At 39.1% G+C, this 22,444-nt stretch overlaps 1 protein-coding gene and 2 long non-coding RNA genes across 7 annotated transcripts in view; 2 read left to right on the top strand and 1 right to left on the bottom strand.

Annotated features, from left to right (window-relative positions):
- LOC147754322 (uncharacterized) overlaps positions 1–3,789 on the top strand; it is a 112,553-nt gene extending 108,764 nt beyond the window's left edge. For both annotated transcript variants that reach the window (XR_015316594.1, XR_015316592.1), the window contains one exon: positions 3,567–3,789. This is a non-coding gene — a long non-coding RNA (uncharacterized LOC147754322). The remainder of the gene's footprint in view (positions 1–3,566) is intronic.
- On the bottom strand, positions 1,137–3,676 carry LOC147754323 (uncharacterized). The gene is made up of 4 exons (XR_015316604.1): positions 3,540–3,676; positions 2,757–2,815; positions 1,918–2,203; positions 1,137–1,359 (listed from the first exon to the last, which is right to left on the bottom strand). It is a non-coding gene; the product is annotated as an uncharacterized LOC147754323 (long non-coding RNA).
- Positions 3,790–4,087: 298 nt separating the features above from the next.
- LOC111254252 (uncharacterized) overlaps positions 4,088–22,444 on the top strand; it is a 169,279-nt gene continuing 150,922 nt past the window's right edge. The window contains exons 1-6 of one of the 4 annotated variants that reach the window (XM_022814895.2): positions 4,088–4,273; positions 5,192–5,948; positions 7,671–7,743; positions 13,458–13,721; positions 21,061–21,171; positions 21,747–21,855. In XM_022814895.2, the coding sequence (XP_022670630.2) occupies positions 5,830–5,948; positions 7,671–7,743; positions 13,458–13,721; positions 21,061–21,171; positions 21,747–21,855 (676 nt within the window). In that variant the 5' untranslated portion in view covers positions 4,088–4,273; positions 5,192–5,829. Of the gene's footprint in view, positions 4,274–5,191; positions 5,949–7,670; positions 7,744–8,892; positions 10,005–10,405; positions 10,510–13,457; positions 13,722–21,060; positions 21,172–21,746; positions 21,856–22,444 lie in introns of those variants that run through there. The other 3 variants (XM_086974373.1, XM_086974375.1, XM_086974374.1) reach the window with 3 other exon arrangements.

The raw sequence follows: 22,444 nt of genomic DNA, 5'->3' as shown, positions 1-22,444 counted from the left end.
ATGCGAGTTAAACATACGACTAAAGTTTTTATACAAAAGTTGCTAAGTGACAAAAATTGTCATCTGCTGTATAGTCAACACCAGATCCCCACGTCACGCGTAGTTGTAGATTACTTCAGTTCAGACCCCGCACTCATGGGTTTCCGTATACTATTCGCATTGAAGTGGCCTGCCGGTAAACTTCTGTTCAGACTAGGGATAAAAAAAATATCGACTAGGACCATAAGCAGGGACGCGGATTACTGGCTATTGAACATTTGCTTGAGTGCATTATCGAATTGGTTTAAATCAATTTCCATATCATAAGGGTCACAATAGGTTTGTTGTTTAGTTAACTCGTATACTCGCATACTCGTACCTTCAGCCAGATCTCGAGCTATAGCCTATCTCAGGTTACCTTACGTGAGGGTTAACGAGCATCAACAGGCGCGCACGTTGGTATGATAATTTGGTTACTTGTTAAGCTGCTCACCGTAGTGCAGATCTCTGCAGCAGTTAAAGCTTCCCAGCCGTATCGGTTAATAAACCTAAATAGACTATACAGTAAATGATATTTTTAGTTTCTTCGTTCATGTTTTTTAACACTGAAGTCTCACTTGCTACTTCTCGAGTTTTAAGTTATTTTTTCCGCCTTCTATTTGTACATCAAACGTCACGGTGAAGTGTCAGTATAGAGAGGTGTTTGGCTGTCCCATATCGACTGTTAATATAGCAGAATTGTTTAGGTATCGCACAGTAGATAGTACGACAAACACCGATTCTACATCCGTTACCTCGTAATTCCAGACCAAGTCTGATAGTACTTGACAATCGTTTTTATTACGATCTTGCACGGATTCATTGTATGATCTACGGGAAGTGTAATAAATAGATTAGGGGTCGTGTGCTATCGCTTCTATGATCAACATAGGACTTCAGTTTTGCACACAAGATATTATTTTGTGTGTTTGATACTTTAGACGTAAGCACGGTGCCTGCTGGCTATCCTAACCTATTCTCCCTAATTCCTAGGTAATCGTATCGATACGCAGACATTTTTGCCTTTGACATGCCCGTATAGCTCCAGTTGTAGGGGTTTACTATTATTGGCAGTTAATGACTAATAGAGAAGTTCTAACTAAACGGAACTACCGAAACATCGTTACGTAATAGGGCCGGTAAAGTGGAAAGGGTCCTCAAAAAAGTTCCAAGTACTGCCTTGTTTCTAATGCCGTATTTGACTGCGTGACAAATGCCTTCACGAGTGATTTATTTATTGAGAACCTTTATCTTGACAGCCTGTCACACAAATGTGATATATTTGGATGAGTCGACTTAACGAAGTCGATGAGCCTCGATGTATGGAAGCACCAAACGCCTCTGGACAAAAGGAATTCGTTATAATAAGCAAATATTATATATGAATTATTATTATTATTATTAGCAAGAACTCTGAACAAGGGCTTGCATTGTATTCTATTATAGATTTCGGTCACTGCCCGGTGGAATTTGAAAGTGCCTATTTTAAAGAAGGAAGATTTTGCAAACTATTTTATATTGGGGAAAGCATTTAATATAAAAAATCTTTGCTATCTATTCTCGGTCACACAAATATATATATGTATATATATATGACAGTCCGAACAACCGATAAATATGATACTAAATTATATGTATGTGTCCAAAAATTCGCGCGACGATATTTTAAAGAGGTGAAGTGAGTATTTTTCAACTTGTTTGAGTATCCACCGACGCCGTCTCTACAGCTTGCTTAACGCCAAATGATTAGAGGCATATTTTTGGACAATATTTTTTATGAAGTCAGCTTTTCCTTTTTACTGAGTGTGTCCATCTAGGTAACTCGATGATACATGTTCTTGATGGTTATGTGTGCGATAAGGGCTGTTTACACCTGATAGAGCGACCAGATGTACGTACCTTGAAGACGATGCGATTCTATGGAAAGAAATCTGTATACAATCGACCTTTCAACAAATATCGACACTCTTCGCTTTCTGTCCGGTTATTTCGCTTTCGTCAGCTAAATGGTCCGACTTGAGGCTTAAAAACGACCGAAGACAGTCCTGTGACGATCTACGCTGATGTCACCGTACGTGCGACAATTGTCAGAAAGTGCGGATCACCAAAAGCAACAGGGCGGGGAGAGAATAATTTGCTGACTCTTGATAACTATCGATGAACTCATATTCGCAACGACGACAGGCTTTAAAAACGGAGACAAATTAAGACGTTTGTCGCTTTGCTTACGGCTGTAGCTATTTCACTTAGGCTGATGGAGACCAAACAAAAGCCGGTAAAAATTAACTGCTAACACGATTTGAGAAACTTGATGTCCGCTCACAGCGCAAACACTTGCTTACGTAACTTAATGTAGAAACACAAAGGCCCAAAATAAAAAAACTTATTCAACCAAGCTTTCACACGTTTCATGGTACAGTACCATCGCATTCAGTCGTAGATGCTCCCATGACTATTGACAACGGATCACATTCAGTACATAATGATCCATAAGGAACGACGAAAAAAATGGTATGGAAATGTGTAATAAAATATACATCTTTACTTTAAACCAATAAACCTATTGATTCGATTTAAAAAATAATTCTCCGAAAAGAAGTCTACTTTTTAAATTGTGTAGCCCAAACACCTCATAACACACGTAACGGATGAAACAGTATAATAGATTATCACCATGAAACAATTCATAGTAATTATGACAATAATAAAAAAAGAAACCGAAAACGAACCGTACTTACCTAATCTGCACCATTATCACAGTGAATGTCCAGTTCTAAATATTGCCATAGCCTGACGCCTGTGGGAAAAGTGTTATTTTTAATAAAAATTGACTGACACTCATACTGAGATTCGAAGGCCCTGATATCGTAAAATTCCTACCTCATATAAAGGCCTGCGTTGAATCGAAAGTTCCTCTCGTACAGGTGTCAGCTAGCTACTATTAATTAAGCAGTGATTTTTGTGTCGACTTGAGAAAGGAAATGATAATAAACCTTAGTCAATCGTTTGGGTAGATGACAGAAACAATATCGGTACTATTGCTCCTACTAGAAGATGGCTACTAGGCATTTGTCAGACACCAGTACGAGAAGGGCAAACGCTGTCATATATTGTATATGAAAGGAAAGCTGAGATTTTGCTGGATACGGCCGATAAAATGGGTCGTATTTTTCTGCGCAATAGAAAACAGAGGCACCTTACTTAGTTCACATTTTAACGTAATTTTGAAAAGGACAACCTTTCAAGAATATTCAATTAGTTGCACCACAATAATCTGCATTGCGTTTTTAGGCTCGTACATACCTTACTTAGATATGCGTACATACGAGAGTCAAGCTGTGCATATATTAGACGGAAAAGTTAAGGAAAACTTATTTATTTGCATGACCCAGCGGTGTCGAAGCCTCTCAACTTTTTCTCGATATGGAACAAATAATTTTATCGATTTTCTTAAAAATTTGTATCATTCAATGCTCTTAAAGTATCTGAGTTAAATCTGTTCTGTATATGTGATTGCTAACCTGTACGTTATACTCCTCTCTTTTCAGGTGTGAGGTACTTCTCCACGATGGAGAGCTATCGTCATACGAAACGATGCCGTATTGTTTTCGTAGCTGGTTCGAGCTTCATGCTATCACCACCCGCAATGACTTGTTGACGCGAAGTCAGACCTCTGTGCTTGCACTATACTCTAACTCAAACGTTCAGTCAGATTGCTGTTATCAGCTGAGCCAATATAAGTGCCTTTGCCAAAATCTTCCGTTCTATAGCGCAGGGTGAGTGCCCACCATATCAGCCTGTTTGTATCCTCCTGCAGCCTGCACTACAGGTGGATTGCTCATTCTAAGACTATTTAGTTTAGACTTTAATAAGAGTTTTAGAATAAGAAGATTCTTCTTCTTTACAGATAATAAAGCGATTAGTCTATTCGCCTTAGATTGGAGTCAACAATGCTACATAATACTGATCTAGGAACTTTCGGTGTCGAAGAACAGCATCATCTAGCTATTTTTACTAAACGTTAAGTGTTTGAAACCGCTTATTATGTTCCCATCCTTCTGCTCCTAGCCCGGATGCGCCTGCTGACATTTGTGATAACGGTGTGCCTATCGCTTCAGGATCCCATCCATAGTCATGCAATGGATAGCGTGATCCTCTGCATCGTGAGCCGCCTGTCATTCAGCTGGGAACTAGCGAGCCAGTCAGCTCTTTAAGACGCTTCCTCGATCTTCCAATTCATTCACGTTGCCAAACTGTAAGCTTATACAAAAAGGTTATAATAACTATTTTATATTTTGTAAACAAAGAACTAAACTTCCGAAAGATGTGTTTTTTTTTATCTAAATGATATGATGTATTTTTCTTTCAGTCCATGAATAGTCGTATCTAACCTCTCCATTCAGATTTCTCTTTCTTCCGGCACTAATAGGGCGTGTACTCGGCATTTGTCATATTTGTACTTCTGATCATTGTCGCTTTCATTCGTCTTAGTCATGCCTAAATGTATAACAGCATCTGCTTCCAAACGAATCCGGCGGACGTTACAATTGGAGAACTTGAACTACGATCGCCTAACTGACAAAATTTCTGTGGTAAACACTCCGGTTCTTCTGCTACACCGTTTCGGGTGAAAGCGGCTTGAGCCCGTCTGAGAAATGATGAGTTTATTTTTTCTAGTCTTGAAAATGGCCGCTCAGTAGCCGCCAAGGGTCCACTCCATTGAAGCTGCAGACTTGCAGAAATTCATGAAGGACGGGTGGAGACATTAGGCAAGGGGGTCCTAAGCGGAACCACAGTATGTCAATGGCGCGATCATTACTACAGGCCAACTAGTTATAATGTGCGCCGGATTTGCATGTAACATCCTGGTATTATATACCTGTATTCCACAATGTATTTGACACCCACCAGGATAAATCGAAGCAGAAGATCACTTCAGTCACTTTTAATCGACCTGATCTGATCTGATCTGATCTGATTGAGCCACGTTGCGCTAATTTGATCAGTCAAATATTTGTGGTCATTTTTCGATTTGCTTTTTAGGCTTAGAACGTTCGCAAGCTAACTGCCAAGCCGTCCTTTCTCCACTATAAGATTATATATTCTACACACTATAAGACAAATCATTAACAAGTCACGTATATGTTACATGAATTTCTGTTTCTCTCTTCAGCTTGTCCGACATGTGCTGACAAGGTTATTAACAGCGCCATCTTTCAACGATTCAAGAGAATGGCCGAAGAAATCTTCTAAGCTTTTTCCGACGTGAAAGCCGCTCTAAACCGTCAAGAAAAGATCAACGTCATCATCCACCCACAAGCGGCAGCAAGATTATCTGTCAAGTCTACCCAATACCTATTAAATCATTTACCATTGTACATCATGTAAACGAATACACAGCATCTATTATTCATCTACACGCACCACATCGCGACCTGCTTCGAATTAAGTGCCAACTTAACTTGTAGCTGGTAACTTAAGGAAGCTTGAAAATCAACAATAACAGCAACAACTGAGTGTGTCAACTGCTTCAGTCACTAGATTAACTTCATTGTCATCCCGACCGGTTATCCGAAATAGAAGCTATTTATGCCATGGACTGTTATAAATATTATATATTGTTCTTGAATTAAAGAGAAATCAAAGATAAAAAAGAAATCATTAAAGTAGCGGAAAAACATCGCATAGAACATGCCGCTGATTGGAAGCTGCGACAATATCCCGTTGAGCTGACGAGTCCTCAAGATTTCCACTGAAGTAATTATTCGAACTAGCTTTGCGTACGGACCATTCAACTAACAACAAATAGCCATGGGCTCATTTTTTAAAATGAATGGTTCTCATGCAGGACCTTCACCTAGTTCAGGACCGCCTTCTATGATACCGCAACATTCATCTATAGGTGACAGAGGCTTCTACAGGAAGGACAGGTACATTTCGAAGAAGCATTATACGCGATACATACGTATAAAAGAGAAATTCGTCATATTAGGCACAACAGAAGACTATAGTACTGTTGTCATAAAACTTTGCTTAATTATGGGTAATCTATAAAAACGAATTTATGCAAAAACTATTGAAATAAGTGTAAGTGTTGACATAGGAATTGAATTAGGTTTTTGAATTACACACTTGCAGAGGTAGCTTTGAAAATTTGCTTTTTAGCTTTACTTTGTCAATCTGTTATTAGGCCGCTTTCTAAAAAAAAAAAACGAGAAAAACTATAAGCCACGCAGTGGGAATACTACTGGTGAAAACCTGCTCTCTTGAACACGAACCATGCATGTAAATCGTATAATGCAGAAGATACTGTATTGCTAGGACTCAAAAACACCGTTTGATAAGTTAGTTGCTTAATTCAATTAAATGATCCCATCTAAAAAATCAACAGTAAACTTAGGAATAACAGGTTTCTGGGACCTCCCTAAAGCGAGAGAATAGACCCAAGCCTACTCATATCATAGTTCTTTCCAAGGGTACATATGAGTATATTTAGAGAAAATTCAGATGTTCAGATAAGATTATGAACAGAATTTTCGTAAATTAGGTCATCAGGTACATTTACTTCTCGGGTATCTAAATGACGTAATGCAAGGCTACTTTGCAGAACCTCAGTGAACCTTGATCAATTCAAGAGAGAACCATACACCGAACTCATTGAAATCTCGTGGGCTGTTCTTCATGCGATCAGATTTGTCTCTGTAACAAAAGTATCTGTATCAAAAGTAACGATAATGACCGTATCTTGATTGGATCTGGTAGCCATCCGAATTGTATTTTTCAACACTTAAAACATTTATAATTCCGCATTATACTCTAATTTGTGCAAATTGGTTTTACAATTTATCAAAACATTTAAACCAATGTATTCAAGTGCAGTTATAAGTATTAAAGAAACCTATAATTTTAAAGGGGTTTTTGATAACAACAAAAAAACGGGCTATTTCTAAAATTTTTATTTAAATCGTATATAGTTTTGATAAAAGCAAAAAATACTAAGAAACCATTATTTATGTAAAAAATAATGAATTAGTTTCTATCGAGTTAGAACTATTACCAAATCTAGGTTGCGTTTTTTAATTTTAGTTTTTAGGCCTAGCAGTATTGTCATTGTAACAGCTGCATGTGCTGAAATCGACTTCGGCCCTTTTCTAAGAAAAATGTGAATTCCGACCTTGTGTCCAAAATTTTTCAATATAGACTTCGACATATGAACCCATGTGGCAAGCAAATTATAACCCTATATTTCGTGATTCGTAGACAATAATGGAAAAAGAAGAACTTGAAATTGCACGAAGCTAGTTCGGTGAAGTTCGGACGATGAAGTGCACTATGAGAAATTCGAAAACAAACGGTTTCATATAAAAGAGCCTAAGGCTCCGTTGCATTTTTAGTGCACGGAGAGCAATCTTCTGGTCGGCCTCGTACGGCTTACGTGTCCTACTGAGTCAGCCAGTGTACCTTGGGCCTAAGCCTTGCTAACCAAACAGATATCATTTGATAGATATCGGGCTCACAAAAGAGAAAGAGCGCTATTGACTCGAAATACGCGCGCCAATATTTAAAATACAATGATAGATGTTTGGTGATGACAGATTTGCCATCTTTTCTTTTTGAACTAAACTTCATGTCTGACGGAATTTTATTTTCAGAGACGACTTCTGGGAGGCTCTATCTAGCCATTATGATTATCTCATGGATGATCAATTAGTTACCACCTGCAGGGTTCGTATGACTTAAACCTTGTTTCTAGGTATGCCAAGGATTGCATATAAACATTTGAGGGATCTGGGTATCAGCCAGGTATGTATCAAATGCAGAGATATGGCCTATTTGTTTGAAAACGTACTTCCCATTTGATTTATGCATGGATATGCTTGCTATGCTGAATCTTTGTTACTGAGGTCGTCGTATTCTTGTTTAAGTTATTATAAATAAAAATCATAATCGCTATAAGATCATAATAATCACCAGATCTTTGATATGCTTTCGATTTCTGCCACGATACATTAATAGTTTAAAAAATTAGATAAAATAACAGAAAATCGTTTAAAGAGTAATGTAGGCACATCGATTTCAATAAAGTGATTAGGAAAAAGGCTGCGGTGATATATATAAATGTAAGCCTTATAATCTTATTTTTGTATCGTTATCACTGGTTCAGTTTTGTCTTTATCGGAGCCCATTGTAACTTGTTTAACGATTCTGCACCAGGCCATTTTGTTGATCACGCACTCTTGTCTCGTAGCATGAAAAATAGTCTTTATTACGATTCGTTTTCTAGTAATTGATCTTCTTTATTTACATACGACCGTGAACAATAGCCCGTGCCTAACAAATTGGTAAAAAGTATTAAGCATGTAGCACCTTCTGCAGGCTCTCAATTTCTAGCACACAACTCACCGCGTTACGGTGAACTGCAATAGCGATCGAAATAAAAAAAGAAAAAGGACAGCGTACATTAACAATGACAAACTGTAGGCAGCTTGCGCATTGTATCTTCACTTTATTAAATAGTGTATACAGAATTATCAGTCTAACATTAATGTGTAATTGGTTGCCATGCGGACTGTGTTCTTTTCCTTTCCCAAGGAATAGTTCTTTGTAGACCTTGAGAGATCTCTTTTGTCGCTACTACTGCCACGATTACACTAAATCTGTCGTCCTCTATTTTGCTTAAGATCTACCTGGCCGCGACTTTTAGGCAACATTGTGCTCTAATCTTCTAACCGTCTTTATTTTCCCTACAGTCGTCTGTTGACCCCCGATTAAAATGGTTTCCTGTTCGGTCACCAGAGGGCGCCATAATTCGCGCTTGTTAGCGCACCTTTTGTCATTTGTTCATTTTCTGTTTACATCGGCAATTTCTGCGTCAGGCATTTCATGTCGGCTCAGCGCGGCTAACGCAGATCAGCCGCTTAATGCAAAAACACTGTGTATCCGATCAACAGCCGAATAGGAACGGACCGACGCTGCTCGCTGCAGGCGAACACGCCGCTGGTTCCGATTGTCCCTCTGCTGCTGGTCTTCTCAAGCGACGATTCCGGCTATGGCTGCGGGAAGCAGTGGTTGTAATGGTAGCAACGGTTGCGCGCCGATTGTACTGTACTATCCGCTGCTGTCGTCGCAGCAAAAGCGGTAGGAACGACAAGCGGCTTTAGGAAGGCAACTTTGTTACGGTCTTTTTTGCGTCGTGAGCAACTGTCGTATGCACATAGACACACAGACATGGCCGTATAGACGGCAGCGGCAACGCTGAGTAAAGTAGCAGTAGCAGATTTAGCCGCTGATTGGCACAGACCTTTATTGGCCGTTACCATCGCAGCTGCTGGCACTGGTGCTCTCTGTTACGCGAACCGCCTTCAGTGGTCGGCCAAGCAGCTTCCGCGCCGGCCGCTACTGCAGCAGGTAAACTACAGGTAGCCAGCCAAAGGGACGACGAAGACGACGGCAAATGGCGACTCTTGTTGACGGCGATGATTGAACTACAGCAGAAGCTGCCGGTGGGGGCAGCAACAGCTCGCACAGCGGCCGGAGCTCTGCCTGAGCAGCCGAATCCTGCCGCCAAATCACTCCTGATCCTGCTACCTTGAATGCAGTAGAGACAGGCAGATTCAAAGATACGTCCGCATAATGTGATTGAATCAACTTATTTTGCAACATGCTGGCTAGTTTCGCAAAACATTAGATTTAACTAACTGAACCCTTCTGTTCACTGTGCAGTTGTTGCACAATGTGCTTATCAACGTGTGCATGTTTACTTGTGCTTGATGTGTGTGGGTGACACAAGTGTGCAACAACTGTGTAATAAACGTTCTGTGACATGATTGGATAATCAATTTTCTAGCACGGAGACAACTAGCCTCTTATACGGCTGGTGATGGCTTCGTCAGAGATCAAACGAGACTCGTGTGTGGTGTGTAGCTAAGAATTACAAGGGGTAACTGTTAAGGACATACAGAAGCTCCAACGTGCCGCTGACAAAGGTTAAGGATTAGGTGTTCATAATAATGCCTGACAGAGCTACTCGAATGTATAGCCCCTAGAGACAAATAGAGGCTGAAGAGAAAGTTTCGGGGAAAATATTTTCAGATTTTTCAATTTCTGTGTGTAAAAGTTGAAAAACATACACCTTTATTAAACAATTTTTAAGCATCGTCGACTCGTTGTGCAGAAACATTCTTGTAGATTAGTTTCCTCTGAAACATCCGAATCAGCTATTGGTTTTGGGTGCTCCAGAGACGTTGTGTCATGGACCGACTATAAGCTAATGTCCCGTTGATGTAAATGTCGACTTCTATTTTTTTTAAGGCTATCAGTGTGCCGTTGATAAGTGCTGCTTTGCTTATCGATTTTCCGTGTGTGAATTTGTTTTTGCAGTTGAACATGTTCACAGGTTTCTGAATACCTGATGTCAGTTTACGTGAAACTCTTGTGTACTTCGTCAAAACTCATGAAGGTGTTTCCTCATTGATAATGTACGACAAATACGTAAGATCGCTATATCCGCGCCTGTTATTGTAGACATTAAAAAAATACTCCTTTCCCAAACAATGTGAGTTGTGCAAATATCATGGTCAGCTATGACAATATCTCGGATCACGAAAAATTGTGTTGAATTATTTGACGTCTCCTGACACCATTATATTTAGTGATTCCGACAAAAGCTTAGAAGTACAGATAGATTTACTTTCAATCGTTGTCTTTTGTTTGCTGTGGTTAACATAATCAACAAGCAGACTGCCGCGCTGGTTCAAATCTCAAAGTTGGTAAAGATTATTATCAGATATTCATAAACATAGGAATGAAGAAAAAGTTGATCTTCCAATTAGCTATATTTTTCCAGTTATTACATTTTACTAATTGTAGCAAAATATTTCTCGCCCTGGAAGATATTTTCCGGCGTTTCGTTTTACTGGCGTAATTTGTCTGCAAGCGTTTTGCGAAAAGTACGTTTCGAAAAAACAACGACAGCGAAAGCAAAAAAAAACAATTCATGTTATAAATATTGGTACAGCTGTTTAGCCAGCGAGAAAATTGTGTTTTCCAAGTCTCTAGCCTCTCCCAATACGACCCACTTTTAACAAGCAGAGTTGTATAATTATTTGTTTGGACATCGTCCGGTCTTTCCGCTGTAGTTTCGACCGTCCAGATGATTAAGTAAATTAAACACTTTTGGAGTTGAATTTTATAAACATGCTGTGACCCTATTCGGCCTTATTGGTTTAAGGCCGATTGAATTGTGAAGTTCTAGTAGAGGTATCCAAATTGCACATTGTCAAAGAAGCGCCTGCATGCTAAGATCACTTGTGCCGTTTGAGGAGACAGGCTGTTACGCTTTTCAGAACCCGACATAGCTCCTGATCAATATATCTCCGATAGGGGTTTTTCGCATAAATGAAACATACACACTTTCTAGAAATAATCTTCGAAGAAACGCGAAAGTTCATAACGGTTTTGAAACGATGATTTGTTGTAGTTTGAGCGTTATATCCATTATAGCTATCAAGGTCAATATGTCGATTTTCAAATGTTTATATACGCTCCTTTAAGCTCCTACTGTCTGCCAGAAACTAAGGGTAGAACAATTACTAGCCAGCAAAAGCGTATAAATTGCGTCGCCTGGAAGCATACCCACTCAGATGTCTAAAACTACTCGTGCGCATCTTGTAAAAATAGCCAACTCATAACGCATATTAGAGACCCACAATTTAAGAAGTAAGGTTTATCGCGATTTGGTATTTGTCAAGTTCACCTAATCGAGCGACTGGCTAACGTATCGGTACTAATGAGACTAGAGCTGAGATTCACAGGTTAATCCTGAGAAAAATATAATGCGGTATATCAGCACGTGATCAGAACTCTTAAGGAACTTGAGGATGATGTCAGCGACGTCCGATAAATTGTTGTTTTCAGACTTCGTTGAAATAGCCAGAGGTTCTACGATATAATCGTGACGTTCTACTCTACACCATACATGTATTATAGTTAAACTTGGAGTTGTTTTTTTGTAAAATCGTTGCACACCTTGAAAGTGTCGTAGTCCACGTACAATTTGATTGTTACTGTAAAACGTTTTTTGGAAAATTTCTAGAAGGAAGTATTCATAATCATCGCGACAACTACATTTCTATTATCTGAAAGAATAGGAGAACTAGAACGGGACCTTTCCTGTATATCGTATTTGTCTAACAGTCAGTAAAACGATTGATGGGCTGCCTTCTTCACGACGAGTCTGCATTCATCCACCTTTTTACAAACGACAGGTCATTTCATAACGCGAGACAATTCTATTTTTTAAAATTAAGTACTACCACGATTTACCTTAGATTGTAATCTATTGTTAAATTTAGTCTTTTTCTTAAAGCTGTTCCTAGAAGGTTCGATGCAAAAGAGATTCTTGCAGTTTTGTCACACATGGAATATTAGTTCCGGAAAAAAAAGCCGTACTTCGAATATTAGTTTTCGTGAACTAAGCGTATTTGTTACGCGCACTCGCACGCCATGTTTACATTTTAATATTACTCATAATTGCGCGTATTGTTATTTGAGAGAAGCATTTTAACTTTAAGAAAAGCTAGACTTGACGTTGAAGGAAATCAGCGATAGATTTCCCGAAATGCTATTATTATATTTACCATACTTCTATTACCAATCGGTTTTAAAACATTAGGATCCATTGTAGCATTCATTACAACAGCATCCCGAAGCCAGATGCGTCAGCCATCGACCGCCGAACGATCTATTCGCAGCTGAAGGCACATCTCTCTGCGTCACAACTTCCACAACAATGATGCAGTAGCTTATACCCAACGTTTCCTTAAAAAAAGACATTCTGTTTAGTAAATTCATTTGCCCCTATGTGAGTCACGAGGGTATTGGTTCGCTTGAGCCATGGAACCGGTGGGGTCGGCCGCGGACGGACGTACCCTTATATGTCGTGGGCTCAATATTAGGCCCCTGTCGCAATCAACTGGGATTGACTGTATGTAACAAAATCGACATAGTCAAGGCGCTTAAGCCTATCGACTAAATCAATCGCTAGCAAAATATAAGTGCAGAAACTTCCGTCAGCTGCGGGTCAGTATGTTCCGGTGGGCTTTAGCTGTCTACAAATCATCTGCATGTGTCGACATTTAAAAGATTTAGAGATAGAAAGTGTATTTGTGGATCATATGCATTTCGTTTCTAAACAGAGGTTACTTTTTGATTCAATTATTTTAACAACCATGTCGCCTTGAAAGGTTAAGACAGACACGAATGCGCATTCGTAGTGATCCCAATAACGCAAAAAAGGGTAAACTGTTATATTCCAAAAGGTATTAAGCATTGGCTTTATGTTGCGTTTATTGTAGAATGAATAGCAGCTTATAGAGCGATAATTACATGGATAATGTGTGGGTGAATTCATATATGCTGAAGATTTTATGTTTTTGCAGGAGCTGGAAGCCGACTTTTCGCAGCATTCCCTGTGTCCCGATGAAGGAATGTCGTCGTTGGGCTCGTCTCTGCCATCACTTCCCCTTGCGGGCTGTCCACCGTCGCTTTCAGCGCTACCCCCTTTTGTTCAAGGTGGCAGCCTTGTGGGCCTCACTCCTCGGCAGCTCCTGAGTCGACTGGCTGAACTTCGCGATTGGCTTCAGGAAATGGATACAAGACTCGAAATCGAAGACGATCCTGATCGGAAGAAACACATCATAAAGGTGAGATTTATTTCTATGTTCATAGTTCATATTGAGAATGATTGCAATGGCTACAACTAATAGAAAAGGGTTCCGTCCTGAACAGGTAGTCCTGGCGCATAGGTCCTTGGTTTTTAAAACACCATTAATATCTCGTTAAGTTGCTCCAGGTCATGCGTGTACCATTTTTATTATATTCAATTCAAGTGAAAATTAGTTACTTTTTTGCCGTAGATCAATTCTTTGCAAAGCAGCCGGTATCATGGCTGCTATTAGAATACGGGCCCGACCGTTGCTGATGGCCCTGTGACGGGACAAGAAGTTCAAACTGTAGTAAAGCGAACGTTTCTATCAATAAATTTGAATCAATGAATTTATAAAATTTGATGGTCCTGGAAGCAACACAGAAACGAATTCTATTTTCTTTCACCCCGTTTTGACGTTCGAGTCAAATTATATACATACAATTTTCATCAGAACCATATGTGTATGGAAACATTCTGTTACTGTAGAGGTACTGTGAAACATGTCACTAGGTTTTAGCGGAACCACCGATGCCGCCAGTTTGCAGGCCTAGAAGGGAGACTGGCAAAATGTTGGTTGGCCTATTCAAGAGCCTGTTTTAACATGCAAAGCTAAGTTTTAGCTTAAAGCTTTAAGCCGTTCATAAACAAGGCCAATCGACTTTTGACGAATACTGTTGTTTTTTTTTTTTGGCTAACTTACGAACTTCGAAAAATATGCGTAGTTAGGAGAAAAATTACGAAGGATCAGCTAGAAGAATTGACGTATTGCAAATACGACATTGCAATAGCGATACCGATCGAATACCCAGAGAACGAAAAATGCCAACACCGAATTAACGAGATCGCGGCTAAGTTTCGCCAAATTGACATCGCCACTAAGCAGTGCCAGTTTCCGTTACCCTTGTTTCGGTTCGAAGAATATAAATAAACATGAGAAAAGTTTTTTTCCACGATTTCTAGGCAATCCATTGTGTGAATTGTCTAGTGTGTGATCGTATCTGGTATTCGTACAGCGTTCCATTACTCGTAAAGCGGTCGATTTCGTGCATGAAATCGTGCACGTATAGTTGCTTCGTTAGTTGCTACTTCGTTAGTCGCTAATAAAGCCGACGGCTGAGCAGGTCAATGCGTTATACATATATATCTGCTCTAGGAAAATTCGATTATCGCCGCTAAAAAGACAAATTTTTGTCAACTCTATTCAATAACAGCTCTTTTGATGCTTCTGCTTAATTGATGCGCTATTCCCACTAGCTATTACTAGCACTTACTGCATGGTATTCGGCCGTACACACAAAAGCTCTTAGCGAAAACTCTAAATAGCTTCAAGTAAGTACGCGGACAAGCTTTAAGTTTAAAACTTACTACGTTCATTTATTATTAGGACTTAGTTTTTTTCTGTCCGGAAAAAAACTGGAATCTGTACCTTATTGTACATACAGTGATCGTGGGAGTTTTACTTTCATCTCTATAGTATATTCTGCACGTGGTTAACAGACGCTACCGTCACTGAAACTCGTATCCAGATTTATATTGCAATTAGTAATGTTCTTGTTCTGGGTATTATTAACGTGCTGAACCATTATTAGTTCAGTCTGGAATAGACGGGAATCTACAAAATGCATTGTCTTCGTCCCGCAAAAGTTTCGCCTGCCTGATCCGTATGCCAACGACAGTGATATAGTGCTAAAGGCCTACTTGGTCGTACTGTATTTGCTATTATACGCTTTAAATACTGAAAATCTTATTTGTCGAACCTGCTATGATGTCGACGTTGAAGTTGTGCTTTTTGCGGGCAGTACTTCAGCCTTCTCAAGTTTTTCTGGCGCTAAAACTACTGCTATCGTCAAGAACAATAGTAACAGGAAAAATGCCAAAGACTGGAGTAGTAATATTGCGCAGATAAAAACACTCGACCACCAAAGCCAAGATCGCTCAGCAGGGACTCTTGCGTCGATGGTTCAAAGCAGCCCTGCTAAACCCCATTACCATAAGCGTGTAAATGGCTCTGCTGCATTTGTTATTAATTGATATATCCGCATTTACGACTCCTGATACATTCTAACGCAAGCATCAAAATCTACAATTCGACCGCAATGGGCTGCAGCAACGTTCTTCGACGGTAGGCAACCTGTATTGCCGTCGGAACACCAACGTCAAGCAAGAGTAGATTAAAACGAATCATCAAGACAAGAGCGCTGTTTCGTCGGAATGCTTGTTTCACCTCAGTCTGTGCCTAGTTTCTGCTTGAAGTAGACTCAATGAAGCCGATGGTGGACTTTGCGATCGTTTCCGCGGTGTAGCTTTATGGGATTTTCACATTCGCACTGCTTCTGGTGGTTCCTCGCGCTGCCACGCTCACTTACCCAGCCACTGTCTATCATGGCTATGTTATTAGGGATATATATCTCGTCTGCGTCTCGGGTATAGTTGGACCAATTGTGTAGTAGTGTGGGGGGCGGAGGACGCGACAATTCGCGTTCGGTAAATAAGAAAAGCGCATATTCTAATAACTATATCGATGGGAACGAAAAATAGAGAAAAGAAATTGATGATGATTGTAGATACGGGCATTGTCAACTGAGTGGAAATTTTCGGGATTACAGGAGAAAATATAGGCCAATAGATAGGAAAAATAGGACAATAGGAGAAAAATAGGACAATAGAGGGTTTCATTAGGTTGACTTGTTGATGGTTCTCATTCACGAGGCACGCTAGACCATGGGATCTTTGTGGTTGCTTAAGACGTCTGTGGCTGTATGCATATACCATGGGGTGTTAGAACTCTAGACCACTGTAAAAGATGCGGAGGATGAGAAAATTAGATTAAAAAAAGTTCATTTTTCATATGTGCCGATGGGTGTCGATTTAACCGAAACATCGGGGAGTTCAGATTGGGGCAGTTTAATAAGGGAGAAGCGTTCAATCTATGTTTATCCTTTATTAAGCCGCAGATGGTAATTTTATACGACCAAGAACTGTACATAATAATATACGCAGAATTGCAGTCTACCTACATATTACCTGTAGGCGCAATTTGCAAAGCTTGTAAAATACCTGGAGAAACGGCGAAAGGTATACTTGGTTGGGACACAATCGGCGAAACCAAGAACAGATTGTTTCGTCCGTGTTGCCGATTCGCATTGAGAAACAGAAAGTATACGCGAGACAGAACATTGTTTCGGTATTGTATTTGATTATATATTTATATAGAAATTGCTTGCACAAAAATCACTTAAGAAGGATATGCGTAATCAGTAATTATATATTAGAAATTGTATAATAGAAGAGAGCAATTCTCAATGGCGGACTTCGCGTTTTTTACGGCTAAACAATGCTGTGTATTTCTTAAGCTAATTTAGTTTTCGCACTAAAATGAGGAAAAAAATTGAAAGAGAAAATATTTTCTGTTTCAAACGGATCTTCACCGCTTCGCCTATAGCCGACTATCGGCTTTTGCTCTTCAGTCAATCGCCTAGAGGCTTGACAATGTACTATACACGGACTAGTAAACATGTCTGTATATAGTGCGGATATGTATCCTTCGCTGCAGTAGATTTCTGTCATTCCCCTATACGTTCACAAACACGAACATGGTATGTTTTTAAACTTTTGCAGACCCACTCGCATGAGCAACGAATGAAAATACTACTTATACAGCATATGAAAAGATCATAATAGCATGCCGTACCTACAAGTAGTTCGACCAATATTGATATGTATGACGCGACCCACAAAATGCGCATTTTCAAGCATTGTCTTGTGTTCCACCTTTCCAAAAAAGAAAAAAACAGAATGATATAAGCCGACATGTTTTAAAACTGTAACTTCTTTCGTTGTTGGCGGCCCCCATCCACTTGGCCAATGAACATATAGTTAAACAAGAGCTAAAAATCGAGGGTCTACTACCTGCAGCAGCGGTGGGTAACCTTGAACTAGTACGGTATGCAACGTTGGCGAGGCGTCTTAGCGGTGGAATTGGCGCCGGATTGGAAGAAAAAACGTACGGGCAATCGACCCGTGTCGCTAGTGAGACGTCAAACAGTCGTTAACGAACACTTCTGTTATATTTGTGGGTGACGATAAATGACAGCAGCGATGCTAATGGTGCTAGTAGCGTCGATACGATTTTCAGCAGAAAGGAAAAAAACAAGAACAGAAGAGAACTCCTTTTAAAGAACTAAAGGAAGAACGGATAAATAACTGGTAATGATGATCGCTGCATAACCCGGCCAAGATAACCTGTAATCAATATCCTACGCTTTTCTATACACCTGTATGAAGTGTCTCTGTCTATCCGTGGATTGCCATTGCTCGTTGCGATGTTCCTCCTTTCTATTTTTGCAAAGCTAATGTTGTGAATAGATGTCGTCTATGGCCGACGAACTTCGATCGTGCCCTGTTGCAAGATATTATTAGTTTTACTTTATTTTATACAGGAAGATGGGTAGCGAATTAACGTTTCACACGAGTACACACAGGTAACGGATCAACGACGCTACGCTGTGATGGACAGTGAATCATGGGAGAGCCAGGAGCGAATATATTAGAAAAATTTATGAAATGTCAATGAATGGAAGCTTCTGTAGAGATTTTTTTTCGACTAACTCGTAAAATGTATTAGCTATAATTATTTAGCGTTAGGACATAGTTTAATGGCTATTTCTATGAATATCCCTAATATATAAAAACCTTGCAAAAAAAGGTTTCGCTGGAATGTGAATTTCACGAAAAATCCCGCATATGAGATAAGACTTTATACAGTTTCTATCGTTAACTTGAACTGATAAGGCCTAAAACGTAGTTTTTTAAACTAGTTTGGAGTTGAGCACCTTTATGCGGTTTGGAATTTTTTTTTCTGACACTGCAAATAGCTAAGGGATATTAAATATAACATACTTGCTTTGAAGGGGCTTGCGAAACGTGGGATGAGGGGGATTATCCAATACCAAAATAAAAAAGATACAATAAGAATATATAGTTGATTTTAAACGGCAACAAGAATCTGTTATGTAAGGTCAGTGCGCCTCAACTTAAATAATGAACCAGTAAAAGCCAGACATTTTTACCAGACAGAAGCTTGTAAATAGAAGAATTTTAGAATAGTTTTGACTAAGGCCCGCCAGGACTTTCGTATCGGTGTACCCCACTAATTGATCAAACATTAAGAACCTGCTTTTTGAAATTTTTTGATAATATTGATCATGGCAAATAGATTTGTGTTGCTTACGAATGTTCGAATAGTAATGGACGAGAACATATAGTATAAAGAGAAATAAGCCCAGAACGGCCTTTTGCCCAATACGCTTTGTATAAGAAGCGCGGCCGTAACCACCCCTCGTGAAGTTTGCTTAGAGAAATACATCTATTAGCTAACTGCTGGCAGCAAAAGACCGTAGTCTCATCTGTGTTAGGTGATTTGAACGAAAGTCTTCTTAATAGGTAAGCAGCCGCTGTCTAAATTAACCAATAGTGACAAAAAAACACGATTCTCAAGGCTTAGACTTCAAGGATCGCCGTCACTGCATTATGGATCACTTTTGCTATATGCCTTTTTCAACGTTGACTGGTACAATTAACGATGGAAATGTATGCGATATAGTACATATCGCTTAATTATCCGCTTTTCCATAAACGTTTTTTTGTTTGTATATCAGCGTGGTGGTACTGGACAATTTGGTTAAATGTGGGTTCAAAATGCATTATTTTTTACTGTGGGCAAAATTGTGCTGACAATATCTAGAGTTTTAATTTCCTGGAGGATAACGGTAATTTTAGGACGTCGACGAATACGTACTGAAATAATATAATTTTTTTTTTGCGTAAAGATGAGGGGTTCGTTGTTTGTTCATCTATACAAAGCAGCTACAGTGTAAATTTGTAATGGGCTTTTTTTAAGAAGCAGTTAATACATCCGTAAAGTGTCATTCAAATTTACGACGATCTGTTGCTGTACGTCCCACGTACCCGTTGATTTATATATATATATATATATATATATATATATACCCCATATATTGAAAGCAGAATACAATATGTACTATATAATTCTATGATTTAATTTGATAATTCGGCCGACGAACACGACAACCTAATTGTAAATGGTGCTGATAATTACTATACGTAATTACTGTATTTAGTAAAATAATAAACGTCTAGAAAATTACTGCTGCTAGGCACTTCAATATGTCCGGCCCAGAGATATGATAGCCTGCCTATCTTTGGGTTATAATGTTGTCACGTTGTTAGAACAGCGAAGACCGCGATTTAATTTAGGATGGACATTTCTTCATAGATACAATTCATTAAATACCCTCACCATGGCAGTAGATTTGACTAATCTTATGGTAAATTGTGTCCCATTAAACCAAATCGTCGTACACGCAGGACCACTTGAAGCTTTACATGGCCTAAACATAGCGTAACTTCTTGCCGTTCAAAACATACATATGTCCATTCAGTAGCAGAAAATACTGGATAATGGAAAATCGCCAAGCAGAATTGATTGATCGATTGGTCACGAAACCCTTAAGCTCGTACGTTGATATATTATAGCTTAAATTCCACAAGAATGGCTGATTTCACGAAAATTTTTTCTATCAATCCTCATATCATTCCGATTTTTGCTTAAATTAAACCATTATTGATGAAGCCGGAAAAATACACAATTCCATTCGTTTCCTTTAATTTTTTTACAATGTCTGTTTGTATCAAAGGAGCACTTTTTTCTAATGAAAATCAGTCAAGCGAAATCGCTCTTAACGTATGAGATTGGTCTAAATCACATGCGGCTAAATAAGTGATCGATGATGCCTGCGTCGTGGTCAAAGATGTATTTTTTGGCTTTCGACGATGCTCCTATCTGATCCGTGCTCACTGAATGATGAACCTTATTTCTGCACTCCACCGGAAATGACCAGCCTCCGTAACTTGATGACTTGCGTTGTTGGTACTAATGGCCACCCGTAGAACCAGGCTGAATAAGATCGTCTCAATTTGAAAAGCAGAGCCTGTGATTTCCGAATACCCAATACATCAGGCAAACTTTCCAGATGTTTAAAGTAAACAGTTTCCAACTGAGTATGATCTGTCCTGATCCACAGTTTTATCTATTAAACACTAAACCTTAAAGTTTTTTTTTTATACTTATTAGTTGATATTAAAGAAATTTCTTGTTCGCTGTCTTAGCATGTACTTCATCATAATTCATACTACCGCGTCATAAGCAGCAGTAAGATCTTCATTCATCTATACTAATCCGTCCCTACATTTATTTTGATTTATATTGAATGATGTTACAATGGTTTGCGATTATTGTGACATGCATCTTTCAGTGGTCCTACCAGGAGTTGTCAACTTATGGTGACTGTAAGGATCGTCTTCTTCGTGAAGCTCATATGATGACTTCGACATCAGCACTCATCGGTGGCGAACTCAGGGCTGAGGTGCGACTCACTTACTGAAGATATTCACATATACGCACGATAAATTTTTTTGCTTATTTACTAAAAATAGTGCCGTTAATTTTACTAGTTCTTCTCGGTCGGTTATCGTTGACAGAGACATTATCATTATACATTATAACAACTGAGATATTTTTATCTCCAGAGAACATTGTACTGTTTTGACGAATCATATCTTTCGGCATCCTGTGCCAAGAATAATTTTTGTTTTCTTTCTTAGCTCAAAATTTACAACAGTATAAATTTTGAGACAAGAAAGAAGGTTCTTTTTACATAGCACCGTTTACGTAAGAAATAGAAATATACGATAATGGAAATTAAGTAAGATGCTATTGACTCTCTTCGAAATCCTCAGATTGTATTAGTATCGTTCGTGCTGTACATAGATCTGCCGTTACTCTGGAAATTATACGTGCAGCGTTCATCAGCGTCGTTCAATGTCAATCTTTAGAATAAACATAGCATTTGTTCCTTTTATCATTAAATAATTTAGCCCAATAGTGTGTCTTCGGAGATGTTCGCTAAAGATCATATTTTTATTTTCTATTGTTCGATAGATATCTGCTAAGGCTGAGGAAGTGTCTGAAATGTGGTGTGCCAAGGAGAACGCCTGTTCCTTACCTCAGGAGAGCGTAGACAGCCTCGACAAGGACAAGCTGTTTCACGGTATGCGTGAACTTGAGTCTAATTTCTAATTAGAACTATTTAGGGCATTCGTTAAATGTTCGATTGGTTAATACCTTCCCGTAGTAAGCAGTAGCTATTCATACTAGCACAGGGATACACAAATGCGTACCTATACAAAACAAATCTCTTTTTCGCGCTATGTAGGTAACCATTGAAAGGTTCATAGAGAATTCAAGCAGATTTTGAGCGTAGAATGTACAAAGGATACGTTACTTCAGTCGTAGATAGCGCTAACTGTATAAAACGCAAATATGAAAACTTTCCTTCGACGAAATAGAGTTCGGTTACAAAGCCGGACCAATTCGTAACGGATAAAGCTGACCGTCTGTTGTTTCATAAGGTCCTATGTGTTCAAAGTTAGTACATTTCTATATTCAACAACAGACAGGATGATTAGAAATGTTTGTGATGTTGTGAAGAAAAAATTGTTATTGAAAATATTTGTGTTTCCGCTACATTACCGCTAGTTAGGCCGAAGGGGCGAGCCAAGATCCATATATTTCTAAAAAAAAAAAAAAAGTAGAAAGCAAATAGCGGCTTTCTTACAACCCGATAACCGCAAGTAAGT

This window comes from Varroa destructor, unplaced genomic scaffold (genome assembly GCF_002443255.2).
Source record: "Varroa destructor unplaced genomic scaffold, Vdes_3.0 BEIS01000007.1, whole genome shotgun sequence".
NCBI classification, from domain to species: Eukaryota; Metazoa; Arthropoda; class Arachnida; order Mesostigmata; family Varroidae; genus Varroa; species Varroa destructor.
The sequence above is the reverse complement of the archived record's forward strand: the minus strand, read 5'-3'. Positions and strand labels throughout refer to the sequence as shown.